Source organism: Archocentrus centrarchus, chromosome 15 (genome assembly GCF_007364275.1).
Source record: "Archocentrus centrarchus isolate MPI-CPG fArcCen1 chromosome 15, fArcCen1, whole genome shotgun sequence".
NCBI classification, from domain to species: Eukaryota; Metazoa; Chordata; class Actinopteri; order Cichliformes; family Cichlidae; genus Archocentrus; species Archocentrus centrarchus.
The window spans coordinates 17672232-17698750 of record NC_044360.1 but is presented as its reverse complement, the minus strand read 5'-3'; the positions used below and the strand labels follow the sequence as shown (position 1 = coordinate 17698750).

General features: G+C 40.9%; 2 protein-coding genes across 2 annotated transcripts; one reads left to right on the top strand and one right to left on the bottom strand.

The window, feature by feature from the left end:
* Positions 1-4041: 4041 nt before the first annotated feature.
* On the top strand, positions 4042-21352 carry cnnm1 (cyclin and CBS domain divalent metal cation transport mediator 1). The gene is made up of 10 exons (XM_030747820.1): positions 4042-5571; positions 10433-10576; positions 11666-11806; positions 11912-12081; positions 12281-12380; positions 13600-13745; positions 14220-14463; positions 18269-18373; positions 18651-18752; positions 19141-21352. The coding sequence occupies exons 1-10, from the start codon at positions 4125-4127 to the stop codon at positions 19218-19220; spliced, it is 2679 nt and encodes an 892-aa protein (XP_030603680.1). The 5' UTR covers positions 4042-4124; the 3' UTR covers positions 19221-21352.
* A 139-nt stretch (positions 21353-21491) lies between these two features.
* On the bottom strand, positions 21492-26300 carry got1 (glutamic-oxaloacetic transaminase 1, soluble). Its single transcript, XM_030748598.1, has 9 exons — positions 26080-26300; positions 24594-24775; positions 24384-24507; positions 23995-24107; positions 23798-23902; positions 23483-23633; positions 23018-23183; positions 22765-22907; positions 21492-22631 (listed from the first exon to the last, which is right to left on the bottom strand). The coding sequence occupies exons 1-9, from the start codon at positions 26186-26188 to the stop codon at positions 22492-22494; spliced, it is 1233 nt and encodes a 410-aa protein (XP_030604458.1). The 5' UTR covers positions 26189-26300; the 3' UTR covers positions 21492-22491.
* Positions 26301-26519: the final 219 nt, after the last annotated feature.

Genomic DNA, 26519 nt, shown 5'->3' with positions numbered 1-26519 from the left:
CGATCTGGATCTGTCTTCCTGTCTAGCTGTCTCACCCCCCACCCCCCTTCTGCCCCCCGCCCCTCTGAGTATTTTTTGGAGCTGCACGCAAGAGCGCACGCCCCAAGCCAGCCTTTCCCATTGTGAGAGCAAGAACTGGGAGGAGAGAAGACAGCACCGCCCCTCTAAGGTTGTCTGAGGTATGAGGACAGACTGCTCTAAAGTTTTCCCAGCTCATAAGGAGAAGAATTTAGTCTTGAGTGCCATGATTGCACCCCACCCTCCCCCGCCCCCCCAAATACTTAATATAGAGGTTATTGTTTTCTTATGAAACTGACATACATCTTTGTTTCTTAAAACGTTTCTGAATGGTAACATCGAAATCTAATTTTGCAGGAAATCAAAATTCAATATAAGTATTAAAGTTAAATCCAAATATAAGCAAGTACCAAGTGTACACATTTAGATGCGATTAAGTATTTAGGAGGAGAATAAACGGCTTTGTACCCTAAATTCTGAGTAAGGCATGGCGGCTAGTCCTTCTGGAAAGATAATGATCAATGATATAAGGAAAGCTGAAGAAAAGCATAACTTAGATTAAATGTATGCGATACTCTCATATGAAAAAAAAGTCTAGAATGAACTATTTTTATAGTGCAATGAAATGACGTACAGAGATCTTTCAGCAGTAGTTAAACTTAGACTGACCAACCGTAGGCCTAATCGCCTGTCTGAACCGAAAAGTTCCACATCATACTAAGAAATTATTAATTCAGAGTGACTGAAGGTCATATTTGACCGTTATATGTCGTATTTCTTAAACTACACGTTCCAACAGAAAGACGAAAAATATTAAGCATAAAAGAATTTCGAGGCTGTTGTTCAAAAGAACAAAAAATCAACTTCAAAACAAGAACAGATCTTGTCAGCAGCATAACTCATGTTCATTGCAGAGGCTCTGCTGTCTTGACAAACAGCTTATTGACTGCACATTTTTAAGATGGTATTTGGAGATGCCAGTCTGGAGATTTGGCCCCTTTTCAGAAACGTTCAGAACCAATTTGGGATGTACGTTTCCGCACATGAAACTCACCTATAAATTCTTTATATGACTTCAGTCCAGATGTTGTTGGGACACTTGTGAGCAAGAACACGCCACACAATGTCAGGCTACTCGGCTTTTTCCAGGGCGCAAAGCGCCAAACGCTCCCCAGGCGATCAGTGTAGCGAAAGGTGGTCGTTTAAGGTCACTGCTGTCTCACAGATGAGCAACTAAGCACTTAAGAGACAAATGTACCAAACTAAACCTCAGTTTAATCCTTTCTTCCCGGCCTGCAACGCCAAGTCACGAATACATTACGCCACAACACAAAATTAACCAAAGATTCCAGCAAGATTCAAGCACCAACGTTTCTCACCGAAACAGATTAAAAGAGCGGGTTTTGTTTTTATATGGTACGAACTGCTCTGAAATTTCTTTATATAAATGTGAAAAGGCCAATGCACAGCTGAGTGCCAGAAACGCTAAAGTAACACTACCATGACACGAAGATGAAACAGGCATGAGGCAGTAGCCTGTGTTCTTGTTCGAAAAGGAGCAGAGCAGCAGAAAAGCAGAAAGTCGGATCTCCCACGTTTCACTGTCATTTGGCGCAGATAGCAATCAATTAACGTGTGCTCTTAATTCCCCACAGTTTGTGTTTTCAGTTGAAATATATTTAACTTTTTTAATATTATTAGATTTCAAATGTGTTATGGGATATCTATGTCACTTTTAAGTATTTTTTTTCTAAAAAAAAAGGGGAAAAAAGGAAACTTGAGCCTATCGAAACATCGATATCATATATTTCAAGAGGAAATTAGCTGTGTAATGTGGATCAGTGCGCAGTGAGTTTCTGTCTATCATATTCTCTTTGGTGTTTTTTTTTGTTTGTTTTTTTAAGTGAACGTTAAACCATCTTTAACTCCTTTAAGGCCCACTGATCGACAGCACTGCTGAAATTTGAAATTGGTTCTGTTTGTTGTTTTTGGGTTGATTTGAAACTCTAATTCAAACCAAATAAAACAGCGTAGTGATACTTTCCACTCTCAGCTCCTCCACACAACGTTATAAAAAGAAATTAAAAATATATTAGTTATATATAAAGTTTTGTGGTTAACTTAAGCTACGGTTTCAGGAGGAAAAAACCCTCTAGGAACATATTAAATCGCACAAAACATATTCGGTGAGAAAAAATAATCAGCTGCTATTGTAATAAACCAGCTCTTCGAGCAAATCTAACCTGCTGTAATTTATGGTTTCATAATTTGAAGGGACAGTTTGAGTACTGACGTGCAATAATGATCTCGGTTTAACAGGGAAATTCTCGGGCTCGGCTGCTTCTGTTGAAAGTAAACTTTAAAATGTTTTGTTCCGCAAAGGATTAGCAGGTTTAATTAAACGGAGTATTTTTCTGGCTTTTTCGTGTTTAATCTTAAAGACACTGGTGCCACTTCAAATTCAAGATATGTTGCTGGAATCACAGCAAACTATCACTTTGTTGGGAAATAACACCCAGCAATACTGATCGCAGCAGAAAAGCAACTTGAGTTACATCACTCATCCAGCAGGGTACTTGAATGAAGGAATAGAGCATGTAGAAGTTTACAAACTTTACATAGAATTAGGTTTAGACAAATCTACTGAATTGTCACAGCATTTTGAGTGATTTGTTCGCTTTTTTTCAGTTTTATTTTGCCACCTACAATATTTTTATTTACATGGATCATAAAAAATATGCTATAAAATATGTACATATGTACATCGACATATTTGCACATCAGCAGAATCTTTAATGATGCGTAGTTTTTGTTTCTCTGTTGTTTTTTTTTTGTTTTTTTTGACAAACTATTCCATGTGTGATTTTTAGCAGCCGATGTGAAAGTTATGTCATTCTAAAGTCGGATGTATCACATGTGTTGGAGTGATACTTTTACAAGTTGTTTTTTATGTTTTTGTCTTCCGATTAAAGTGGAGCAGACTGTTTTGCCCCTGTGTCTAATATTTCCAAATATTACGTAGAGCAGAGCGTTTGCACCTTCGGTTACCGGTCACCAAACTCAGGAGCATTAGATCTGAACCAACTGATCACTGAACGGTGTATAATAATAATAATAATAATAATAATAATAATAATAATAATAATAATAATAATAATAATAATAATAACAATTTATTCTATAGGGCTTGATTTGAATTGTTTTATTTACTACTTACTTTGTTTTACAAAAAGATACAAAACTAACGAACAAAAAAAAAAGAAAAGAAAAGAAAAACCGCTCCACATGTTATAAACATTTGAACGTCATTCATGGAAGTCCGTAGAAGGTCGTTCTCTGTCACAGAGTGTACATAAAGAGGCTAATATTTTCCAAGATTTAGAGAAGTTCAAAGTGATATTCAGAAATATATAAAAATGTACGGTGTTCTTTTAAGATGGGTTGAGAGACAGCAACAGTTATTTGAATTCGTTAAGGGATGCGGATGTCACGAGGCAAACGATCATTGCAGAGATTTACATACACATTATATTTATGTTTTTATCTTGAAAGGCAAAAAGTACAGTGCATTCCTCACTGCTGCACTGAAAACAGGTGGCAATAGTGCCATCTAGTGGGAAGTTTAGAATTGTAAATAAATAAATGCAAATCATAATAAAGAGAAATAATAAAAGTAATAAGAGTCTGAGATCTGCAATAACGCCCAAACTAGTGCACAACACAACACAGCATTGATTTTTATGCATTGCTGTTGTTGTTGTTACACAGCCCCATTTTCTCATTTGTTTTTTTTTTATTTATTTTTTGTATTAGTTTGTATACGTCTACAAATAAATTTCTTTCATTGGCGTAGCTGTAAGTGCTGTATCACATGAATCCTTATGATTGGGCATTTCCTGCCTTCTATTTTTAGAAAGCGGCAGAAAGCAAATAAACGAGGCTTACGTCAGGGTTTGTCATTTAAATTTAAGGTGCCAGCTCATACACACACTTGAATCTCTCCCTCTCTCTCTCTCTCTCTGTGCCATGTTACCCAGCTGCTCCATCCATCCCATCCGCAGACCACGTGACCCAGTTCTCCCGTGTCCTTCAGTAGCTCATTCAGCATGATGGCTGCGGATGCTGCGGATGCTCTCTGCTGCATCCTGCATCCGCACCGGCTCTCTCTCCTCTTTCTCACCGTCACCATCTCCTCCCTGCCGGCCCAGACAGCAGCGCTGCTCGGCGTCCGGCCTGAAGACACCCAGAGCGGAGAGCTGTCCGTGCAGGATGGGATACTGAGGGCTACCGAGGGGACCCGCTTCTTGCTGAGGGTTTACTACTCCGCTTCTCCAGCTACCGAACATCCCAACAGCCTGAACATCAGCGACAGACCTGACGGCGCACCTGCCGCCCCGTGGATCGCGTTCATAGAGGAACCAGGTGGGGACAGTGGAGATGCAGAAAGTCGGCTCCAGTCCAGCGGGAATCCATGCGAAGAGGAGAATGCCCGAAGCTCTGACATCGAGCTGCTGGGTTCCTTCAGGTCCACCTCAAGTCATAACTCAGTCTTGGTTGAGCTGCTCGCCAAAGACCTGCGCAGAGACGAGGTGATCAAATACTACTCCATGTGCGCGTTTGATGGAGTGCAATGGGAGCACTTGAGCACCAAAGACTTCTGGCTGGCCGTGGTAGAGAGACCTCCCGAGGCAGATGCTTGGCTGCAGGCGGGAGTCTCTGTGCTCTTGTTGGGGCTGTCTGCTCTGTGCAGCGGTCTGAACATTAGCATGCTGTCTCTGGACCCAGTTGAGCTGCGAGTCCTGCAGAATAGTGGCACAGAGAAAGAACAGAAATACGCGCGAAAAATAGAGTCAGTGCGTAAACATGGAAACTACATCCTTTGCACTGTGGTGCTAGGCAACGTGCTTACAAACACATGTTTTGTGGTGTGGATGTGCCAGATTTTAGGAATGACTGCTCTCTCAACCGCCTCGTGCACTTTGGGGATATTCTTTATTGGCGAGATTTTACCTCACTCAGTGGCATCCAGGCACAGTCTCGCCATCGCATCCAAGACCCTGTGCGCGACCCGCCTGTTGATGCTAATATTTTTCCCCATCGCCTACCCAGTCTCCAAGATTCTGGACATTATGCTGCACCAAGAAATCAGCAACTTTTACACCAGGGAGAAACTAGTGGCCATGCTGCGTATCACAGACCCCTACCATGACCTCGTCAAAGAGGAGCTCAATATTATCCAGGGTGCCCTGGAGCTCAGGACCAAGACTGTAGAGGATGTGCTGACCCCGCTGTCAGACTGTTACATGCTGTCCTCGGATGCTGTACTGGACTTCTGCACCATGTCAGATGTGATGCAGAGCGGTTTCACACGCATCCCTGTTTATGAGAACGAAAGGTCCAACATCGTAGACATCCTTTTTGTCAAAGATTTAGCCTTTGTGGATCCTGACGATTGCACTCCTTTGAAAACAATTACTCAGTTTTACAAGCATCCCATGCACTGCGTCTTCAGTGACACCAAGCTGGACGTGATGCTGGAGGAATTTAAGAGAGGTAACTTCACTTTAAATCATATCGGATGTTTGGTCTCTGCAGATAGTCTCCATATCTCCCTGTGTGACCTATCTAGGACTTATACACAACATAGGAATATGAAGTCAGCTGAGCATATGAGGCACCACATGTTCAAGCAGCCTCCCACCAGTTAGGAGTTAAATATCCTTTGAAGTGACTGTGCACTTAAGAACTACATTTTCAGCCCAGAAGTCAATGTATACATCAGTCTATTGGCTCAAAGTGGGCCTGCCAGTAAAGCCCTTTGATCCCCAGAGCAGTGAGAGACATATGTGAAATCTGATACTGTGTCACACAGTGTGTTTGGTTCAGCTAGAGTTTAGAGGCTACCCATAATGGGGTTATCTTAAGAATTTATGTGATGAGAGAGATTTAAGTCGTTTTCCCATGACAACACAGTGAACTTCATCTGGCCCCATGCTTTCTTATAAGTATAAGTTATCAGCTCCTCACTCAAAGAAATGCTAAACTGTATCAAAAAAGGAATTTTGCATGATTTGCATCTGCTGGAATAGCAGTAATATCAGTGAATACCACCCCTCTCTATCTCATCTGATAACCATCTTTACTGATTAGTGAATTGACAGTATTACAGCACTCTGCCTCTCATACACAAGCAGTGACAGGATCTGTTCACTACTGAGCAAAAGTGTGTTGCCTCTCTTCAGGGACTGTATTCAGGCTTGATAACACTTAATGCGGTTCAGACTGAGCGCTCAGTAGCGAAAATCTCTGACTGCTCCACTGACAGTGTCACATTGTAAAATAAAGACACGAGAGGCCACTGGCACAACTGTTATGCAAGGATTTCTCTGACATTGGTTAGGAGGTTTAGATGTAAATCTGTTTTATGGACAAAGAAAGGGCAATATTTTTTCAGCTGAATGCAGCTGGCCTTGGCAGGGACATGAATTATATTGCCACTTACAGTTCAGGAGGTCCACTACACTTCATCGTGTCTGGGATTATGAAAGATAGCTTTGGTCTGGCGCAAGTGATCCATGAGCTTACCCTTAACCCACATGTGTCGACACTGCTCGTGTGGCTGTCTTTGGGTGTGAAGCCAGGTTTCACCTTTACATTAGTTGTGTGCACTTAATTGTCACCCCATGGTGACTTTGAAGTTCTTTCCACTCTGTAGGTCATGGCCGACCAACCCTGTAGAGCAACCATGAAAAATTCAACTCCAACCTTTCCCTTCTTCTCTCACCTCCCTCTGACTTTGCTTTCAAGGCTAAAAGCCTCCTGCTGGTCAGGAAGCCTGGCTTGAAGCTGTGATGATGTCTCACAGAGATGGTTGGTGGGCAGGGGTGAAGTCTGTCTTAGAGGAAAGAGTGGAAATGTCACCAGGAATGTAAAGAAACTGTGGTCTGCAAGCATACTGTTCAGTGGAGAACTAAGGCATGTGGATTGGTAACATTTTTGGTTTTTCAGGCTTAAGAAACATTTCAGATAGAAGTATTCGACAGTCTCAGTTATAATAATGTTTTTTGAAAGGTGGAATTTTTTGTGTCAGTATCAGTAAAAAGGTGCTTGTGCAAGTGAAAAAGCAAAAATCTATCATAGATACAAAAGACTTGGCAAAATCAATAATAAACAAGCTGCTTTTCTTGTGGATGTTAATGCTGAAGAAAACCCCCCTTTATGATTGCATAGCAAGTCAAAAATGCTTTGCATGTTCTGTAGAGGCACGTTTTTCTTTGTCAGCGATCAATAAAGAGAATACTTAATGACCAGAATCTCAGACAATTCCACACAAGATGCAAAACTCTGTGGATGTCAAAAATAAAAAGGATGGAATGCACTTTACCAAAACATACAAAAGGAAGGCGGCAGGGTTGTGGAAAAAAGTCCTAAAGATTGTTGAAATAAACATCAGCCACTATCAAAATGAAGGAGGAAATACCAGTAAATAAAAGAAACCGTTTATGAGTCCAAGCATGCCACCTCGTGTCAAGCATGCGGGCAGTCTTTTGACCTCCAAACTTGGGTCCTCTACCAGAGGCCTGAGAGCTTGAGGGTCCTGTGCAGTATCTTGGCTGTTCCCAGGACTGCGCTCTTCTGAACAGAGATCTCGGATGTTGTTCCTGGAATCTGCTGGAGCCAATCTCCCAGTTTGAGGGTCACTCCTCCAAGTTTTACAATTACCACAGGGACACCTTCTACATCCTCTCTAGCTCTTCTCTCAGCCCTTGGTATTTATCGAGCTTCCCGTGTTCTTTTCTCTTGATGTTGCCATCACTTGATATTGCTACACCTTCTTCCTCTGATTGTCCATCACTACTATGTCCGGTTGGTTAGCCATCACCAGGGGTGTCTGAATTCAGCCCTCTGTTGATAATTTTCATTTTCACCAAACAATGCGGCATCCTTTCATTTCTAACACACTACCCAGTCCATATTAGTATAGATATCCAGTGTGATTTTTTTCCCCATTGAAATCTGATGTGTTTTCAAAGTGTTGCTTTAATTTCTTTGAGCAGTGTATATTCTGCTGATGAAGCAGCAGAATGAATACAGAAGTATACAGGAGCCTTCAGCATGCTCACTCTGTCATATGCATCAAAACTCTTAGGGGGACATTTCATTATTTAGCAGGACAATTATCCTAAATACATGGCAACAAAGGGATTTTCAGGGTGAGGAGGTGAAAGACCTCAACTAATAATAAGCAGAATCACCTGATTCCTGAAGTCCAGAAGAAAGATATTGAGACTCCACAGCAAGACAGATTTAGAGGTGGCTTAAGCGACAGCTCGGAAAGCACTGCCATGGACAATTTAAGGCATCTGCTGATGTTTGTGGGTCAGAGACTTTAGGCAGTCACTGACTGCAAAGGATTTTAAATATGATGATTTCTTTTTGATTTCATGTTGTCTGTCATATTATTTTTGAACCTCCAAACCATGGAAACTATGTGTTAAGAGGATTACATTTCCCACACAGTTACTTATATATTGATGTAAGCCTACTCAATACAAAGCTGACACACGGCACTTGGCAATCAAATTGACTGCGCTGAAGTACAGAGCCTGAAGAACAGAACAGTCTGCTCGTTATGCATTCAGGCTTTTGTAGCATGACTATTTTATGCTGCTGTAAATATTTGATTTTTTATTAGGGTGAGGCAATTGTTAGGGTTATTGCTCTCATATTATTCTTAAGTAAAAACACTGTATTACAAATGATGCTGCATTATAAAATTTTACTAGCAAAGATAGACAATACTTTCATTTTGACATTGCTTTTGGTTGAACTCTTAACTGCATTATAAAGTTATAACCACACAAAGTGCAGACTTGTACCTAAAAACTGAACTGAAAAGATTTAACTATACATATTTTGGATAATAAATCACTTTAGTACATTGAAAAATATACACAAAATAAGCCCAGACTCAATTATTGAATCATAGAAAGTAGCCACAGTTTAAACCAAATGTTTTCATAAGCTGTTTGTGCAAGTGTCAAGGAAAATAACTGCTCCAGAGATATAAAATGAGTTATTTGCTTTGCTGAAACAAACAGACAGAAATAGATAGAGACATATGCATAATCTAAATGACACATAGATTTCAAACACAGACTGTTGGAGCCACAGAAGGTGATAAAGCTGAAACATTCGCAAAAGGGACAACCATGGAGGACCCAGTTTTGCCCTGGGCATGTGCGTCTGCATGTGTGAGTAAGTGTGTGCCGTTCTGCAAGAGTATTATATAACATATGAATGATGTAATGCAGTGCCCAGGCACATCAGCAGCTGAGAGCAAATCCATCTCTGACTCACCTGAGCTCTTCAGAGACATTGACCTGAGTGCAACCGCACCATCTCAGTCAATCCTTCACAACCTAGAGGTTCATGTTTGGCTATGACTGCCAGTCAGTCAGATTTTTTTTTTCTCTTGTTGCAGTGGATTAAAGCATTTGATCCATTTTATCCCTTGGCAGTGATCCTCTAAATCGGCCCATCTTATTTGAGCCACAGATTTTGTTCAAAGTAAGGCTGGAGACTCTTTTTTTATGTTTCTGCTGGAACCTGTGATCCAGTGACATCATAACTTTGGTTAGGTAACTTATTTGGTCAGCAGATTGACTCATGATGATGGAAGCAGAACAGACTGTGTGTAAGAGCCAATTTTTCAAGAGTTGGAACTGAAAAAAATGTCTATATAGAGCCACTTTTTTGCATTGATGATTTTTTTTTGTTTTTTTTACTTTTCTCTCCTTGTATGTTCAAGTTTGGTGGCAGCGTTGACTTCTTGTCACATTCGCTTCATCGAGTCGCTGCAGAGATGATGCCGGCGAGCTACGTCACTGTATCCGACAGGCTTGTTGTGTTCAGCTAAACACAGTGAGCCCTGGGTTTGCTCATGGATGCGTACGGTGTGTGGGTGCTGTGTTCGTGTGTATTTGTAGGCATGAGTGTTTACTGAGGTGGCAGCAGCATGGGCAGTTTATTCAGCAGATGCAGGCATCCCCAGACTGATTGTGTAATCTCTGGGTTTACGTAAGGAAGCCAAGTCTTCCAAACTGTCAAACTGTCTCGAGACTAATCCCCCAATGTCCACTTTGTTTTTGTCTGAGAACACAAACGAGGGCAAGTGTGACATTGAAACAATTTTCAATTCAACCTCTGGGATAGACCTCTCAGCTGTTTTTTTTTTTTTTGTTGGTGAATTAGTGCTGATTTTCATCTTGACTGCACAGAGCCAGTTGGAGGCTGTTGACTGGAGTTATTTTTATCCAGTGACATTGCCTCTCAGCGCATTGCAGTTTTTAGCTTGAGCTCATGTTCTGAAAACATCCTAACCTGTCGCCTTCTCTTTTCTGACGACATGTAGGAAAGTCCCACCTGGCTGTGGTGCAGAGGGTGAACAGTGAAGGTGAAGGAGACCCCTTCTACGAAGTGATGGGCATCGTCACTCTTGAAGACGTTATAGAGGAGATCATCAAGTCTGAGATTGTGGATGAGACAGATCTGTACAGTATGTATAAACATAACGTTCATGAAGCTCTGCTGCATTTAATGTGCATCGGTTCTGCTATTATTGCTTCCAGCTCCCCCACTGAACAGATTTTCTCTTAAATTATTGCAGCAGCTGTCGTATTTTGCTCAGCTTTGTGCTTTCCATCAGTCACTGGAAAATGCCCAGATAATCAGCATAAAATTTCATACCAATTATTAGGCCTGTCAGTAATACAGCTGTAGTATGAGTTTTTTTTTTTGTTAGTTTTATTTTGTCAGCTGTCTACGCTGTTATTTTCTCATTTGGCTATTGATTCCACCTTCTCTCCCCTGTGGTTCCCAGCTCCTTCCTAATGCATAATTAAATAATGTGACTAAATGACCCAGTCTCTTCAGATAATCGCCATAATCCCCTTATTTTTTAATTGGCTGGAAAGGCTCTCCACGGAGAGGAATTCAAATGCAAAGCTCCCTTCATTTCATCTCTAGTCCGGTCTGTACTTTCTCTCGTTCACTGAATGTTATTTCCTTTGCTTTTCTACTGTATATTTTCATAGCGGCTCCTGCTCTTGGACAACTCGGAGATATAAGTGTGCTACATTTTTAATTACATGCAGAGTGTCTGAAGCAGGTTCTGTCACTGGTGCACTTGTGTGTCTGCATATAGTGTGTGCTTCTTTATATATAGCACGAGGGAACTAATCTCTGCAAGCTTTGTAATTCAGTTTTTCATAAACCCAGCTGCTTGAACAATAATGTAGCAGTAATAATGTAGCCGGTGAAAAACATATAAATATGCATAGTACTCTGCAGAGGATAAGTCAATTTATCAGTACGAGGTTACAGCACTGGATAATCTCCAGCTCTGTGCAGCACTAGATGGACATACTAAGTATGCAGAATATAGAGATGCACCAACTAATGAGGTCAGTGGCACATCAGAGTGGTTTCTAATTATAGTGTAAATAAAAAGATTGTTCTCACTCAGTGTATGTGGCATATTAAGTAAACAAACCGAATGAATGAAACAGGAGCTCTTCATACTCTAAGATATTAGCAGAGAAATGTTAAATCTGCACCGTATTATATGACTTCTGTGTGTTCATAGCTGATAATCGGACAAAAAGACGAGTGTCCAACCATGAAAGGAAACAGCAGGACTTCTCTATCTTCAAAGTGGCAGAAAATGAGCTGAAGGTGAAGATCTCACCCCAGTTGTTGCTCGCAACACACCGCTTCTTGGCTACAGGTAGCATTGTGTGTTTGTCTCCATGGGCTGAATGAAGAGCTTTTGAGAACAAAGGCTGGGGGATGCAGTGTTCCACCTTTGACTTGCGTTGTTGTTCCATAACAGAGGTGGAGCCCTTCAGGCCGTGTCACCTGTCAGAAAAGATCCTGCTGCGGCTCATCAAACATCCCAGCATTGTGCAAGAGCTCAAGTTCGACCCTAAGAACAAACACGCTCCTCAACACTACCTCTTCCAGAGAAACAAGCCTGTTGACTACTTCATCTTGATTCTGCAGGTAATTCTAAGCTGATGAAAAGTCTAAATAAGAATTAGGAAACAAGCAATGATTACGATGCTCCGTGTTGCTCTGGCAGTGAATTTCTGCATTTTTTCCTGTGCGGGATGCTCCATTAGATGAGAAATCAATTGACTGTTCACTTAATTAGCGTAGCGCTCAGACCTAATCCGTGTAAATGGCTGTGTTAATCTTGCAGGGACGGGTGGAAGTGGAGATAGGAAAGGAGGCTCTTCGGTTTGAAAATGGAGCCTTTTCCTACTACGGCATGCCAGCTCTCATCCCACCACTGCCTATTGGTAATTCACTGCAAATATGAAGCATTACAGATTAATAATTCTGAATGTTTAGCATCATAGCAGATCAAAGAGAGTTTATTAAAACAATGCAGTGCCAGGGGGAGGTGAAGTGTTTTTCCAGTCTTAATGCCACCCTGTGACTCTGTACTGTCAGCCTGCAGAGCAGCAGCAGCAGCCATGGGAAGTAAGTAATTAAAAGAAGAGATTTCAGAGTATTTCCCAGTGGAAGGACATGACCTGCAAAGGATTATATGAAATCCAGCTAAGACTGCAGAGCAAGTGGAAATCCTCTCTTTTGCTGTCTCCCTCATTTCTCGTGGCGGTAATGTGCACATTTTGTACGTGTGATGTTCAGACTGAGCTTAAAACTTTTTGGAAGACCTCATTAAAAAAATCTGAAAATCCCTACTTAGGACATTACAGAATTTTATTTTAAACATCTGCAGAAATGTTGCATCTCAAAAGAGCAATTTCTTTCTTTTTTTTATGTTTTTGCTCACTTTTTGAGTCATTGCTCTGCAGTGAGCTGACAAGAATAGCATTTCTTGCCTTTTCGCTAGGCAGTGCTCAACACAAAGACAGGCAGAAAACAATGTAGATGAACTGAAAAGACTTACGGAACCTTCCATTATCATTTATCTTTTTAATATGCTCAATGGCAATTTGGCGTTACCATTGAAATCCATTTTTGCTGCTCTCTTATAGAGCAGGGGAGTGGGTTGCTTTTTAAAGGGTAAAACATGCAGTGGGAGGGCACAATTTTTGACTTTTTCTTGTATTTTGCAGGGAAGCATGTGCCACAAGTTGTTAAAAACCAATCCCGTCATGAGGACATTTGGACATCTGTTTTGCATACCAATGGCTCATTAAATCAGGACCTTTTTAACGCCAAAGGAAAGGGGGGGGGGGATGAGTTTTTAAAAATTTATTATGCACTGGTTTTATTTTATAATGTTAGTTACAATTAAAGTACCTCAAGAAAAAATTTAACATGGAAGACAGTTATGAGATTTGCTTTAATGAGCTTAGAAATATTACACAAAGACTTTTTCCTAACTGAGAAATGGACATTTTGGTGAGATATAGAAGGAAAAAGACATTCTGACTTGGCTGTGTGAACTTTTTTTGCACTTTCTGCTTAAGGATTTTGACCTTTTACAAATGATGTATGAAGGAAATACAGACCAAAAACTATGTTTTCTTCTTCTGTTTTGTTCAGGTCATAGGTATAGCTCCCGGGCCAGCAGTCTGAACCAGTCGGATTCATTACTGAGTGGAGGCAGTGTGGGTCAGCTCACTGCAGGTGGAGGGGTGTATTTACCCGACTACTCAGTCCGGCAGCTCACAGACCTGCAGATCATCAAGGTTACAAGCATAAATGGCTGCACACACACAACCCAGAAAAATATGGAGGAAAAACTCTGTTATTATAAGCTCAATTAAATCTCTAATTTCCTGCACACTGAAGGGAAAAAAAATGGGACCACAAAGGAAGAAACTACATTTTTAAGCTCCCTGCATTTAATCTTGAAATTTTCCAAAAATGCTTCCGCTGCTGCGGGATTTGCCTTTGATATGTCCTGATCCCCGTTTCTGACTGAACACAGACATCCTGTCTCACCCACCACACAGCCTCTTTCCTCTAATCACTGCGGATAATTGAGCTTCATTTCAAGCACGAATATCTTAAAATGATACATGTGCCCTCTCACTTCACCTTTCCTCCCTTTTCTTAAACACAGTACATGTTTCCTCTCCGCCACATGCATACTGGATAACGGCAGCCGCACACACAGAAGCAATGCTGATGATAATGCTCGCTTTCTTGGCGCCCCACAGATCACCAGAAACCACTACCAGAATGCCCTAACGGCCACCAGAATGGACAGTACCCCTCAGACACCAGATGCAATGGACCCTGACAGTAAAGGGAGGCCCCCAGTTACAGAGGCCCGCTCACACAGCATCGCCCTTCCCCTCACGCACACACACACTCGACTGGGACTGGCACGCCTTGCACATCTCCATCCCCACGGTGGCCTTCGCAGCACCTCCCAACTCAATGAAAGAAACCGTATCGTCCGTAAGTAATATAGATGTTTTTTTTTTTTTAGCTATTTGAAACAAACATGATAACTGGTGGGTTGGAAACACAGGATGTTGTTCCCCAGGTTGCTATTAGAGGATAAGCTATTCTGTAAATAATTATGGAAAAACTGAATTGAGATCAGCTGTTCAGTGAATAAATACATAATCTCACCCTGTAATGTTAGACTTCTTGTTCATACACATTTACATTTGAATTCAGCACTGAGGGCAAAATGGATAACTTAACAGCCACTTTTATACACTGCCCCCCATTTTCAGAGGTTCAAAATTATTGGGACAAATTAACAAATTTTTTTTTTTTTTTGTGATGTAAGCAGTAATATCAAAAAGTACTATTAGACAATTGAGGAGGAAACCACAAAACAAAAAAAAAAAGATAAAAACAAAAACTGGTCCAGAAGGAGGCAAAGAAAAGAACAATTTAAATATAAAGACTATTTTTAATACTTTATGGAAAAAGAAACAGCAACTTTGCAGTCAATGACTGCCTGAAGTCACAAATCCATGGACATCACCAAATGCTGGGTTTCCTCCCTTGAGTTGCTCTGCAAGGCCTTTACAGCAGACACCTTCAACTGCTGCTTGTGGGTCGCTCTGCATTCAGTTTTGTGTTCAGTAACTGAAAAGCATGCTCTGTTAGGCTGAGCTCAGGTGACTGACTTGGCCACTGAGGAATATCCCATTTCTTTTCCTCGAGTAACTCTTGAGTTGTTTTTGAAGTATGCTTTGGGTCATTATCCACTTGCACTGTGAAGCGCTGTCTGATCAGTTTTACAGCATTTGGCTCAATCTGAGCAGAGCGTATTAGCCCTTCACAATTAATCCTGCTACTCATATCAGCAATCACATCATCAGTAAATGCCAGCAGCCCAGTTCCACTGGCAGCCATACTGTACCATAATCAGTGGTGGACAAAGTACTCAACTCTAGTACTTAAGTAAAAGTATTGATACTCGTGGTCAAATCTTACTCAACTACAAGTAAAAGTTGCTCAGTCAAAAGTTTACTCAAGTACTGAAGTACTTACTTTTAAAAATACTTAAGTATTCAAAAGTACGTGTATTTAAGAATACTCAAGTATCCAAAAGTACAAATTATATTTTCTAATATCAGTACATTGCTGTATTGTTTTGAGTGCATTTACAGAACCTTGTAACTTGTTGAAAGCACCTGATGATGTATTGACATGTAGAAACACTAACAAAAAGTCTACAGCACCTGTAAAACTTCAGCATAAAAATGCAATTAAAGAAATAGGACAACTCTTGTCATTTTTTTTTTTTTTTTTTTAATTTACTACACCCCCCCCCCCCCCCCCCAAAAAAAAAAAATAAAATAAACCAAACAAAAACAAAACAGGAGACTTTTCTCCCCACATACAGTAACTAAGAACTACCATACTTATGTAACATAGATGTTTACAAAACAGTGAAAGCTCTGTACAGATTAATCTAGATCAGGGCTCTTCAACTCCAGGCCTCGAGAGCCCCTGTCCTGCAGGTTTTAGATGTGTCTCTGCTTCAACACACCTGAATCACATATAGAAGTCATTAGCAGGACTCTGGAGAACTTGACTGCATACTGAGGAGGTAATTCAGCCATTTGATTCAGGTGTGTTGGATCAGGGACACATCTAAAAACTTGCAGGCCTGGAGTTACCCACCCCTGCATTGAGTAGTCTCCTTCTCATTTACCAGCGCCAGTGTTCTGATGATCTGTGCTACCTCATCAGATTTTCCTACTGTAGTGTATCTAGATAGCTAAGTCTATCTGTTGGTGCTACCTTTCAAAAATTGCTTCCAACATGTTTACATACAGAACACCGGCCGCTCAGTTACCAGTGCCAGCCTCTTAATCAGATCAGTAGCTGGCTTCAGAATGGATACAGCCTTCTGCGACGAGAAAGTAGCCACCACTAGGTGTGCAATATTTGTAATTTTGGCGCTGAAACCATGCCATAGTTTCCCTCTCACTTGTCACGAAGCTTACCACACTAATGGTCGGCTTTATTTCTATCATCAGTCATGGCATTACACTGCAACCACTTAAACCTCAGTCAAAGTCATTTAAAGTTTTTATCTAAATTGAAAAAAAAAAAGTTTGCTTACATACCTCAATGTGCTTTCTGAGGTTGGATCGCGAGTTCTTAAATGCAGAAATATGGTTTGTTCACGGTAAACACAGAAGACATTTAAACTGATACAAACAATTTTTTAGTCCTGAAATCTCAAACAGCAAGCTGAGACATGGCCATGGGTGCAGTGGTTTCTCCGCTTGACTTTCTCCAACTGTCTCCATTGCTGATTTCTGCTTGAATGAAAGCGGGAGCTCAGCTCAAGTTGACGATTGTGTAATTCCAAATCCCAGGTGTGAGTGGAGACTGTGATTGGTTTCCCTTCTTGTGAAGATCATAGCCTGTGGCTAATAAAGAAAAATAGCAACAGCGAAAAGCTATGCTGAGCCAAAAGGAACGAGTAACGACAATCTTTTTAGAAATGTAGTGGAGTCGAAAGTACAGTATTTGTCTTTGAAATGTAGTGGAGTGAAAGTCATAAGTTCACCAAAAAATAAATACTCAATTAAAGTAAAAATACTCAAAAAATGTACTTAAGTACAATACTCAAGTAAATGTACTCCGTTACTGTCCACCACTGACCATAATGCATCATGTTAAACAGATAATGTGGTATGCTTCGGATCATGAGCTGTTTCTTTGACACTGATATACCGCATCCTCAAGAGAGTGCTTGACTTGGTTAAGATGTTGTGAAGTTGTTGTTCTTAACCATGGAGATAATTCTGTCATCATGTACTTTAGTTGTCTTCTATGGTCTTTTAGTGTTACGGAGCCAGTGTATTCCTTCTTTGGAAGTATGTAAAAGCTCATTGATTTGGCCTCTCCTAAGCTTTTTTGCTATCACTCTGACAGGTTTATTTGGATTTTTCAGTCTAATGTTTGCCTCTCTCACTTTCACTAACATCTCATTGGGCCTCATATCTAAAATAACATTAAAATGACCGTGAAAATGAAACACGAATTCAAGACTTTGAGTCAACCTCAGATATTATGCTAATGAACCTCTGAAAATGAGGAACTGTGAATAAAAATGGCAGTAATTCTTAAATATTTGCAAAATGTTTGTAAAACCCCTTGAATTAAAGCTGAAAGTCTGCACTTCAATCACATATTGATTGTTTGATTTACAGTCCACTGTGGTGGTGTACAGAGGCAACACTACAAAAATTGTCTTTTTCTCAAACATTATGGAAGGCACTGTATGTATGACAGACGTAAATAATGACTCTTTCACATATCACAGCCAAAATGACTCACTCACAGAAGTCGTTCAAATGTGACATCAGCCAATCTGTACTTGTTTCAAGGCTTAAAGGGTTTCCCACATACCATCTGTCTTATGCTGTGTGCAACACACTCCCCAGTTTTGTGCATTTGTTAGTTCCACTAAGAAAAGTTGCTGGACAGATGGTTCCACTGGTTGTAAAAAAGAAAAAAAAAAAAAAGTGTTTACCCCTTTGTTACCAAATCAGAATTAAACCTCTCCTACTAGTTGTAGCCCCTCTTTAGTTGGACTTAAACTTCATATTTTTAACCCTACACTGGGTACTGTTTTTAATATTCAACCTCTTTGTTGGGCTTTGAAAAAACACTTGGATAATACTAAGCTCTCTACTTCCCTCTATAGGTAGAGTTACAAATATGCTGGTTCTTGCGTTTGGTGGTTTACTAGTTTTTTAATTTTTTTTTTTTTTTTTTACAGGCAGCAAATCTGATGGGCAGAGAAGTCCAAATGATACCGTGTTCCTTCGCATGGATGAGATTCCCTACATCCATGAGGACCGGCCAGAAATTCATGGAGAGGATGGTGAGAGCTGCTCCATACGGCCGACATTCAAACCTTTAATTTGCTCTTCTTCAAGGGAAGAAAGTGTTGAGAAATTGAACTTTACTTTTGTTTTCCATGTTTTTTTTGTTCAGAAGTAAAGATATACACTTTATTAAGTGCACGATGCTGGCCGACCCTTTGCAGCTATAACACCTTCAACTCTTCTGGGAACTGATTATTAATGCTGACCATCCCTTTAGTGGGCTGTATATCCACATAGCACCCCACTATTTTTCTCTCTAACTTTCTCCTGCAGATGTGCCTACAGAGTCTCAACCATCCACCTCTCCCTTCATTAGCTCTTTGTCTCTGTCCAGCTCTGAAGAGAACATTGGAAAAAAGCTATTGCGTAAATTGAGTGAGTAAGCCATTTGTCATGAACACTAATGCGACAGCACTCCCACACATGCTGTCAGATGTGCCCAAACTTTTCTGTCAGACATAGCGACAGTGCCGCGTGTATCTTAGCAACAGGTGATGTGCCATGTCCTTCTCAATAGCCCAGCTTCCTGCAAAGCTGATTCTCCAGATGCAACTGCTGCTGGCTCACATACAATATGACACATTTAGATTTATTTGTTCATTTGAGGCTGTAGCTCTGCTGTACTGTACAGCTGACATTCTATCAGTTTGTGACAAGTTTAATTTAAAACTAATATAAGTATCGTGCTCCTGGTCATCACGAAGATGAGAACTATCGCAGCTTCAGGCAGGCATTTTCACAACGTGTTCTCATCTGTTTCTAGGTAACAAGAGGAGGAAAAAGTCTCGGGATGGAGAAAAGAGCTTGGAGGAAGGATCAGAGCAGCAGCCAATGACGAGCTAGCACAGTGACACGTAGGAAGAGGGATGAAGCACACACCCTCTTCCTCTTTATCATTCACAAGATACACTCATTAACTACAACCAATTCATACACCCCCTTCAACTCTCAGGAGACTGAGCCATCTTATCTGCTGTAGCCATCAATAATACTCAGGTCCCACCCTGGCCCACTTCTTCTTCACTGCATACTCTGATTGTTTAAAATGTGACTGGACAAATCTAAATGGTAGTATTTGATTTATCCAGCCTTACACCAGTACATGTTTTGTAGTTACTGGTGCAACCTTCTTTATGTTACCTTTATTTGGTAGCTGTAGCCATAAGGTTAAAATTTATTCATAACATTTAAGCTGTAATTTGATTCTGAAATCTGTCACTATAAACCCAACAAAGGTCCTTAGATAGCATCGGAGCCAGCTTTGGCCTTTTACTTGATCAACTAATAAATACACTGATATTTATTATTAACAAGGCAGTTCCCACATACCAGAAACCACTGTTTGCACAGGGAACTGTCCTAATGTTGCCATAAGGGTGCCACCTACTGCCAACGCAACCCAACACACACTAGCCAATGGCTGAGACAGAAAAGCCAAAAGATAAGAGCACAACCTTTGTTTGTTTGTTTGTTTGTTTACAAAAGATCACAAAGAATGCAATTATATATCTATGTATATACAAAACACAAATTAATGCTCAGTTTAAATGACTGCTTACAGTGACTCAGCAGGTTAGAGGGGTGTGCACATACCTGAGTTTTTATATAGAAGTGTGAGGATTGCCAAATATAATTAAAAGATAGCAATATAAGTAATCTTAAATACTGTAAATCGCTTGAATTATCAGTGCACGGCTGCGTTCATTCATAAAATTCATCTTTCAAGCTTCCATTGAAACAATCTCTGCATATGTAGCTGTACAGACTCTTTAAGTGTTTCCATCAAACAACCACCATTCAACCCTTTTCCTCTGTGTCTTCACATTTTAGAAAAAGTCATTAATCTGTTGTTTGATTGCATTCAGTAGAACACATTGTCTTTTGTGTATTTCATAGGGAACATAGCAAGTTATCCATGTACAATTCATCACTAAAGCTGCACACACCAATTAAAAATAAGCTAGGGGGTTTATGGGCTTTGGATCTTTGGGTTTGGGGATCCAGATGGATATTAGGGGCATTACTGAAGAAGAAGTTGCTACTTGCATGTTTGTCTGCTGCTTTTACTGTAGAATTATCCCCTGCTTTTCCCATATGCATGCTGATGTAAAAGGGTGCATGACTAGGCTGCAGTGCGTTCTCCACACTGAGACACTGTCTGACTTTCTAAAATCCTAAGTAGATTTTAAAATGACTTACACATAGGCAGCAGCCGCCAGGTTTTTAACTGCTAAAGTTGAAAAGAAACAACAAATACCACCAGCTAACGGAGAAGCACATAACAAGCCTGCAGTTTTCATTAAAATTAGGTTTTAACAGCTACTAATGAGACACACAGGGATGGGGACTTCAGAGGCAGCCGGAGAAAGCCGCTTAAGAAGGAACATTTTAATAAGAAATAGGAAACAATCTTTTGCTGCAATAAAAAACTAATGGATTATATTTAAATTGTGAGTTAGTCCCTGGTGGACTACACTGATCTGCTTTTTTTGAGATCTTGAATCAGAGCAGAGAGAGATTTGCCTGACGAAAGCAATATGACACACACTGACGTCAAGCCGCCGCCTCTTTTCAAAAACACACAAAGGTGGTGTTCTGGTACGCTCAGTGATTTAATTCAGTCTGCCTGGTAAGGCTGAGTACAAAGGTTATTGCACTGCTAAGCTTTTTACAATGACCCCCCCCGCTGTGCCAAATACGCAGGGAGGGGGTGTTTTGATCTGCTGACTAACTCTGAGCAAGTGTGAATCAGGAACTCTAAGCAGGATGATTTTAAAGAATTTAAAGGTGGTTTCCATCTCTTCATCTCTATATTTGTAGGGATTGATATACTGTTTGTTTGGGATAAACAAGCAAAGATACCTTTTGTAACGTAAAATTCTGATGACTATATTAGCTGCCCAAAGATACCAAGAAATGGATCATATGTTCTACACAAGGGAAAATTAATTTATTAATAAATTTACTGGAGTATTTATCTTGTCTGCTTTGTTTTCTTTCCACCATGGGAACAATCCACTTTATCTGCAGGGTCTGTTAAAGGTTGGTGCTTAAATACAAACCCGATCATTGAACCTTTATCAATTCCACACACATCAGGCAACCATGCAAACATTTTTTCACAGTTTTTTTTTTTTATTATTGGATTTTATTCATTTCACCAGAACGTCTGAGGCCATTTTTCACTGTTAAACAATTCGACTTTTTCATCAATGCGCTGCATAGTAATGCGACAGCAACCTGGTTGATCATTAGTTTGTTTGTGCCATGAGACACAAATCTTGCATAACAGTGCCCTGGTGCTCTGACCAGTCACCATCCACTGGCTGGTACCTGACAGAACCAGAAACATCAAAACCTTCAGCATGCAGCAGAGAAGACTGAGATGACCCCGGAGTGACGACACCTGTTCAGAATGCTCAGTGTCTGCTGTGCTCACCGAATGCCAACTGGGAGCAAAAGACTCCACAGATTACATATGAGGTAATTAGCATAGTGCCTCTGGGCAGAAGACATTATTGTTAATAAATTACATAGTTAAGATTTAAACCTTCCTGAGAACGCATTTCATCTAGAAATGACAAACAGTGCTTCTTCATTCTTCATTCATTGTGGGGGTGGTAAACACAAATAAGCACAAGCTTTGAATAATCTCTTTTTTTTTTCCAGCAGAAATCTTGCTGCTCGCTGTCCACACAAATACTTTAACACTTGGGATAGATGAATCATAACAGCATAACATTTTTAGACTGTAGAGGTAACCAGAAAACAGGGACAGGGACTGACTAGCACTAACAGTTTGTTGACTAACCTGAGGGAAACATAATGAAATATTATGAACATGGTCGCATAATTACTTCAAAGTTTGGAAAATGTGGGTGTTAGATAAAAAGGATCCATGCATCTTTGTGCACTCTATAGAAAACTTGGTCCAGCATGTGTTTAGCCTAGCAAAGAACAAACACTGAAAGAAAGAGAAACCAGGGCCTGTGAGCTGTCTGCACAAATGAGAGTTTGTATTTGCTCCAGAAAATCTGGAAAACTGGATACAAACATGTTTCCTGGGATCAGTGTAGCAGGAAGTGCTGAGAATTGTGGGTATAGTGCAGTTCTTCTATTGGACTTTGGTGACGGCCTCGTGGATGGACTCGGCCACGTAGTCGATGTTCTTGGTGGTCAAGCCACACATGTTGATGCGACCACTGGCCATCAAATAGATGTGTTTCTCCTTCACCAAATATTCCACTTGTTTGGCTGCAGAAAATTAAGCAGATCCATCAACTTACAGGCCCTGAAATTTGTAGTTTCTACTCACCAGTTTCTACTGAAATGTGCAGATTTTGCAAATGTGCAATTGCGCGCTCAAGGAAGCAACTGCTGTACTCACGATTGAGGCCTGTGAAACTGAACATGCCAATCTGGTCTGTGATGTGGTCCCACGTCCCTGGTGTCCCCAGAGCTTGGAGCTTAGCTTTCAGCTGAGACCTCATCAGCAAGACCCTGTTAGCCATGGTCTTCACATTGTCCTTCCTAAAGTCAAAGAATGAAAACGCTCTATGCGTGTCTGACACACATTGCTTTTTAATGCTGCCTCATGCACAGGTGTGAGTCATCTTTGAATGCTGATATTTTGTGCTCACCATTCACTAAAAAGCTCAGGTGAGGTAAGAGTGATGGCGACAATGCGAGCTCCCTGAGACGGTGGGTTGGACCAGGTGGTCCTGACGATCTTCTCCATCTGGGAGAGAACTCTCTTCAGGTTATCTGCATCGCGAGCCACAATGGTCAGGTTGCCCACACGCTCATCTGATGGGACAAACACACCACAATTAAACAATACTGCCGCTGTTACCTACTGCCTGATCTGTAGGTGCATCATCTGATAAACAGTTCCTCCTACGGTGAATCTGAGGCTTGCTAAATGTGAATTTTGTGGTATTTATTCCTTTCATTGTAACTGACTTTTTGCTGTAGTCTGAAAATAAGATAGGTGTATATTTAGATCATTCTTTTTACAATGCTCAATCCCTGCAGTTACTTTAGCCTGCGACTTTCTGTGATTTCACTGTGTGTCATGCACCCTTCGTGCCCCCAGGATCACTCACTGTACAGTCCGAAGTTCTTGGAGAACGACTGGGCACAGAACAGTTCAAAGCCCAGGGAAACAAAGTAGCGCAGCGTCCAGGCATCTTTCTCCAGACTACCTGAGGCGAATCCCTGATAAGCCGAGTCAAAGAACACAAACAGCTTCCTCCTCTGGGAGAGAACAGGATAAAAGATCAAGGAGTTATTGTACTGTGATGAACTGTGTGCATGCAAAATCATATCCTGGTTGAAATGACACCTTTGTTAGTGGTGACAGTTCAGATAGCAGTACAGGCACTTTGTATATATTTGCATGCACTTTATATGCATATTACCATCATAACTTCAGCGATTTGCTTCCATTGCTCCTGGGTAGGGTCTCTGCCAGTCGGATTATGGGCACAGGCATGCAGGACAAAGATTGAATGCTCTGGACACCTCTGTGGGAAACAGTGACATGAAGAAGTGACGTAAAATTTAGAAGACCAGAATTAAGTAGTGAGTAAATAGTTCTCTGTCACATAGTGCTTACTTCCAAGTCACCAAGGAAACCAGGGAAATCAAGGCCTCTTTTCTCTGCATCCCAGTACTTGTAGGGACGGACATCCTGAAAGCCAGCGTCGCTGAATATAGCATTGTGATTTTCTGAGACAAACAGTAAGAAAAACTCACAGTTCACTTTTTATTGTTGTTTCCTAAAAGAGTGAATAATGTTTTTTTAATTTCTCCTCACATCCAACCTGATAACACAACCAAGATCACTGATAACATGTGGCAGTAATAAGGCATTTATGAATAGAACACTTTATTAACTACTACAGTCTAAAGTCCACTGCAAGTTCATAGAACAATCTGTAAATCTGTAAATCTGTACAGGTCTGTTCTGCTTCGCTGCTTGTGTTTGTGCATGCATGAGAGTACCCCAGGTAGGTGCAGACACGTAGACGGGTGTTTTAGTGTTGTTGTTCCCATTGTAGAACCGCCTTAAAAACTCTGCGCCTATCTTCAAAGCACCCGTACCACCCAGACACTGGACAGCTCCGACCTGGCAGTGACAGAAGCAGAGAGTCAGTTTATAAGTAAAAACAGTAGCAATTCAGAGACTGCGGTACGGCCTTTTACTCCACAAACCCTGTTTTCCTGGATGGCAGGACTTTCGTCTCCCAGTGCAATCTTGGAAGCTGAGGATCTGAACTCAGGCAGGCCCAGGATGGGCAGGTACTCATGGTTTAGCCTGTCATCATGCACAATGATCTTCTCCACTTTTTTCACCACTGGCAAAACCCAGGGCTGGCCTTCATCTGTCCGGTAGGCTGCAAAGAAGAATATGATTTACTGTTATAGAAATAAATGAAAGAAAGGGTAAATGTTTCCTTCAACAATTATAAATTGCTCAATAAACAGATACTGTAAAACCAAGGTGGTTCTCTTGTGAGCTTAACACTTGCACCTTGGCAGTCGTGATGTTTGCAAGTTTATCACTGGGGCCAATCACTCTTGAGTCCTGATAATTGTGCAGCGATCACAGGATTTTGTGAAAGGCATGCACTTACATTATCTGTTGGGTGCTTTAGCGAGGTGATGTCAACAATCTACGCTGACTTTTTACTTTATAATAATAATATAATAAATGATAAATTACGATGTAGGGCTGTAACTAATGATGACATCATGCTAAAGTTGCATGCCGTGGTTTTAAAAAACCTGACAATTCTCTGTTTGCTGTGGAATAAACAAAAGCAGAAAATCCTCACAGTCGAGAATCTTTTTCAAATCTAGACGTGTTTGTGTGTGTCTGTGTATTTTTAACATAGATCTGTTTTTCTAAACAGCAGGGAAATGTGTGGCCTACATTTCCCAGCTGCCATGTAGCAGCTGACCATCTGGAGAAAGAAAGGGATTACGAGGCCTCCTCTACTAATCACAGGACTCAGGTATCCTTGTCCTGCCAAATCAGAGCTAAGCGATCAATCCCTCTCACACTGTTCCAGTGCAATGCAATGATGAAATGTGGCAATGGTTTCCTTAGGAGAGAAGCAGGACTAAGATGTAGTAAATTTAAACTCTTGTGCAATGACAGAAGTGTAATCCAATCAGCTGCCTAGTCTGCTGAGTGAGAGATGCAGAATATTAGAGAGGAAACACGGAGAGGACAGAGATGATTCAGCTCTTTGTGCCACACTAATTGCAGAACAAAGATATATCATCAGCAAAGCTGCAATCAGTAGTTGGTGGGCGTACCGATCAGCTACTAGGGTGGCCAGATTAACAGCTCCTCACACCCTCAACAGGAAAATAAAGTTAAGCAGTAATTACAATCCAGGTGACTCATCATATTCTGGACTGCATGCTGTACTAAATTTATTAAAATCTATATCTAAAAACTGTGCTTAGATTTTAGAGCTCACATATTAATTAGTGGGCTATTTATTACTGAGTTTAATTTGAGGTTAACAGCCAGCTGAATTTGTGCCACTGATTATAATGGCAACTTCTTAAAAAAAAAATCATATGAGGGCACCATCATACAAACATAGATGAACTTCATATAAGACAGGCTGCAGAACCGGAAGCCACCTGGGTGGCTTTTTCAATGAATGAATAATGCACAACTTACCTCCTGCTCCGAGGTTCACTTTATTGGGAAACTGGTCGTTATTGAAATCCTGCGTCAGCTTGAAGACAGCCACGGGAGCAGCCTGGGGGACTTCGGAAAAGAGCGACATTTTTATATATATATTATTTATTAACTTTTTCTTTTCACTGTAGGAGCCTGCGGCAGCACGAAGACAGGAGCTGTCACTTGAGCAGCTGGTTGAGCCAGATGAAGACTTTCACCTTCAACTTGGATTTGGTCAATGCAAAGTGGGCGTGAGTGGATTTACCAATAGAAATCGTCCTCAGGGTTGATCCCCGTCAGTTCAAAGGTCAATAAAACAAACGCACTGGGGCCTTTGACCAATGAACGCCGCAGTCGCTCGATTGACAAATCCCTCCGCTAATGTGTGGCGTTGAAAGCATGGCTGCAAGTGGGTGGTGCAGGAGATTATCGCACTT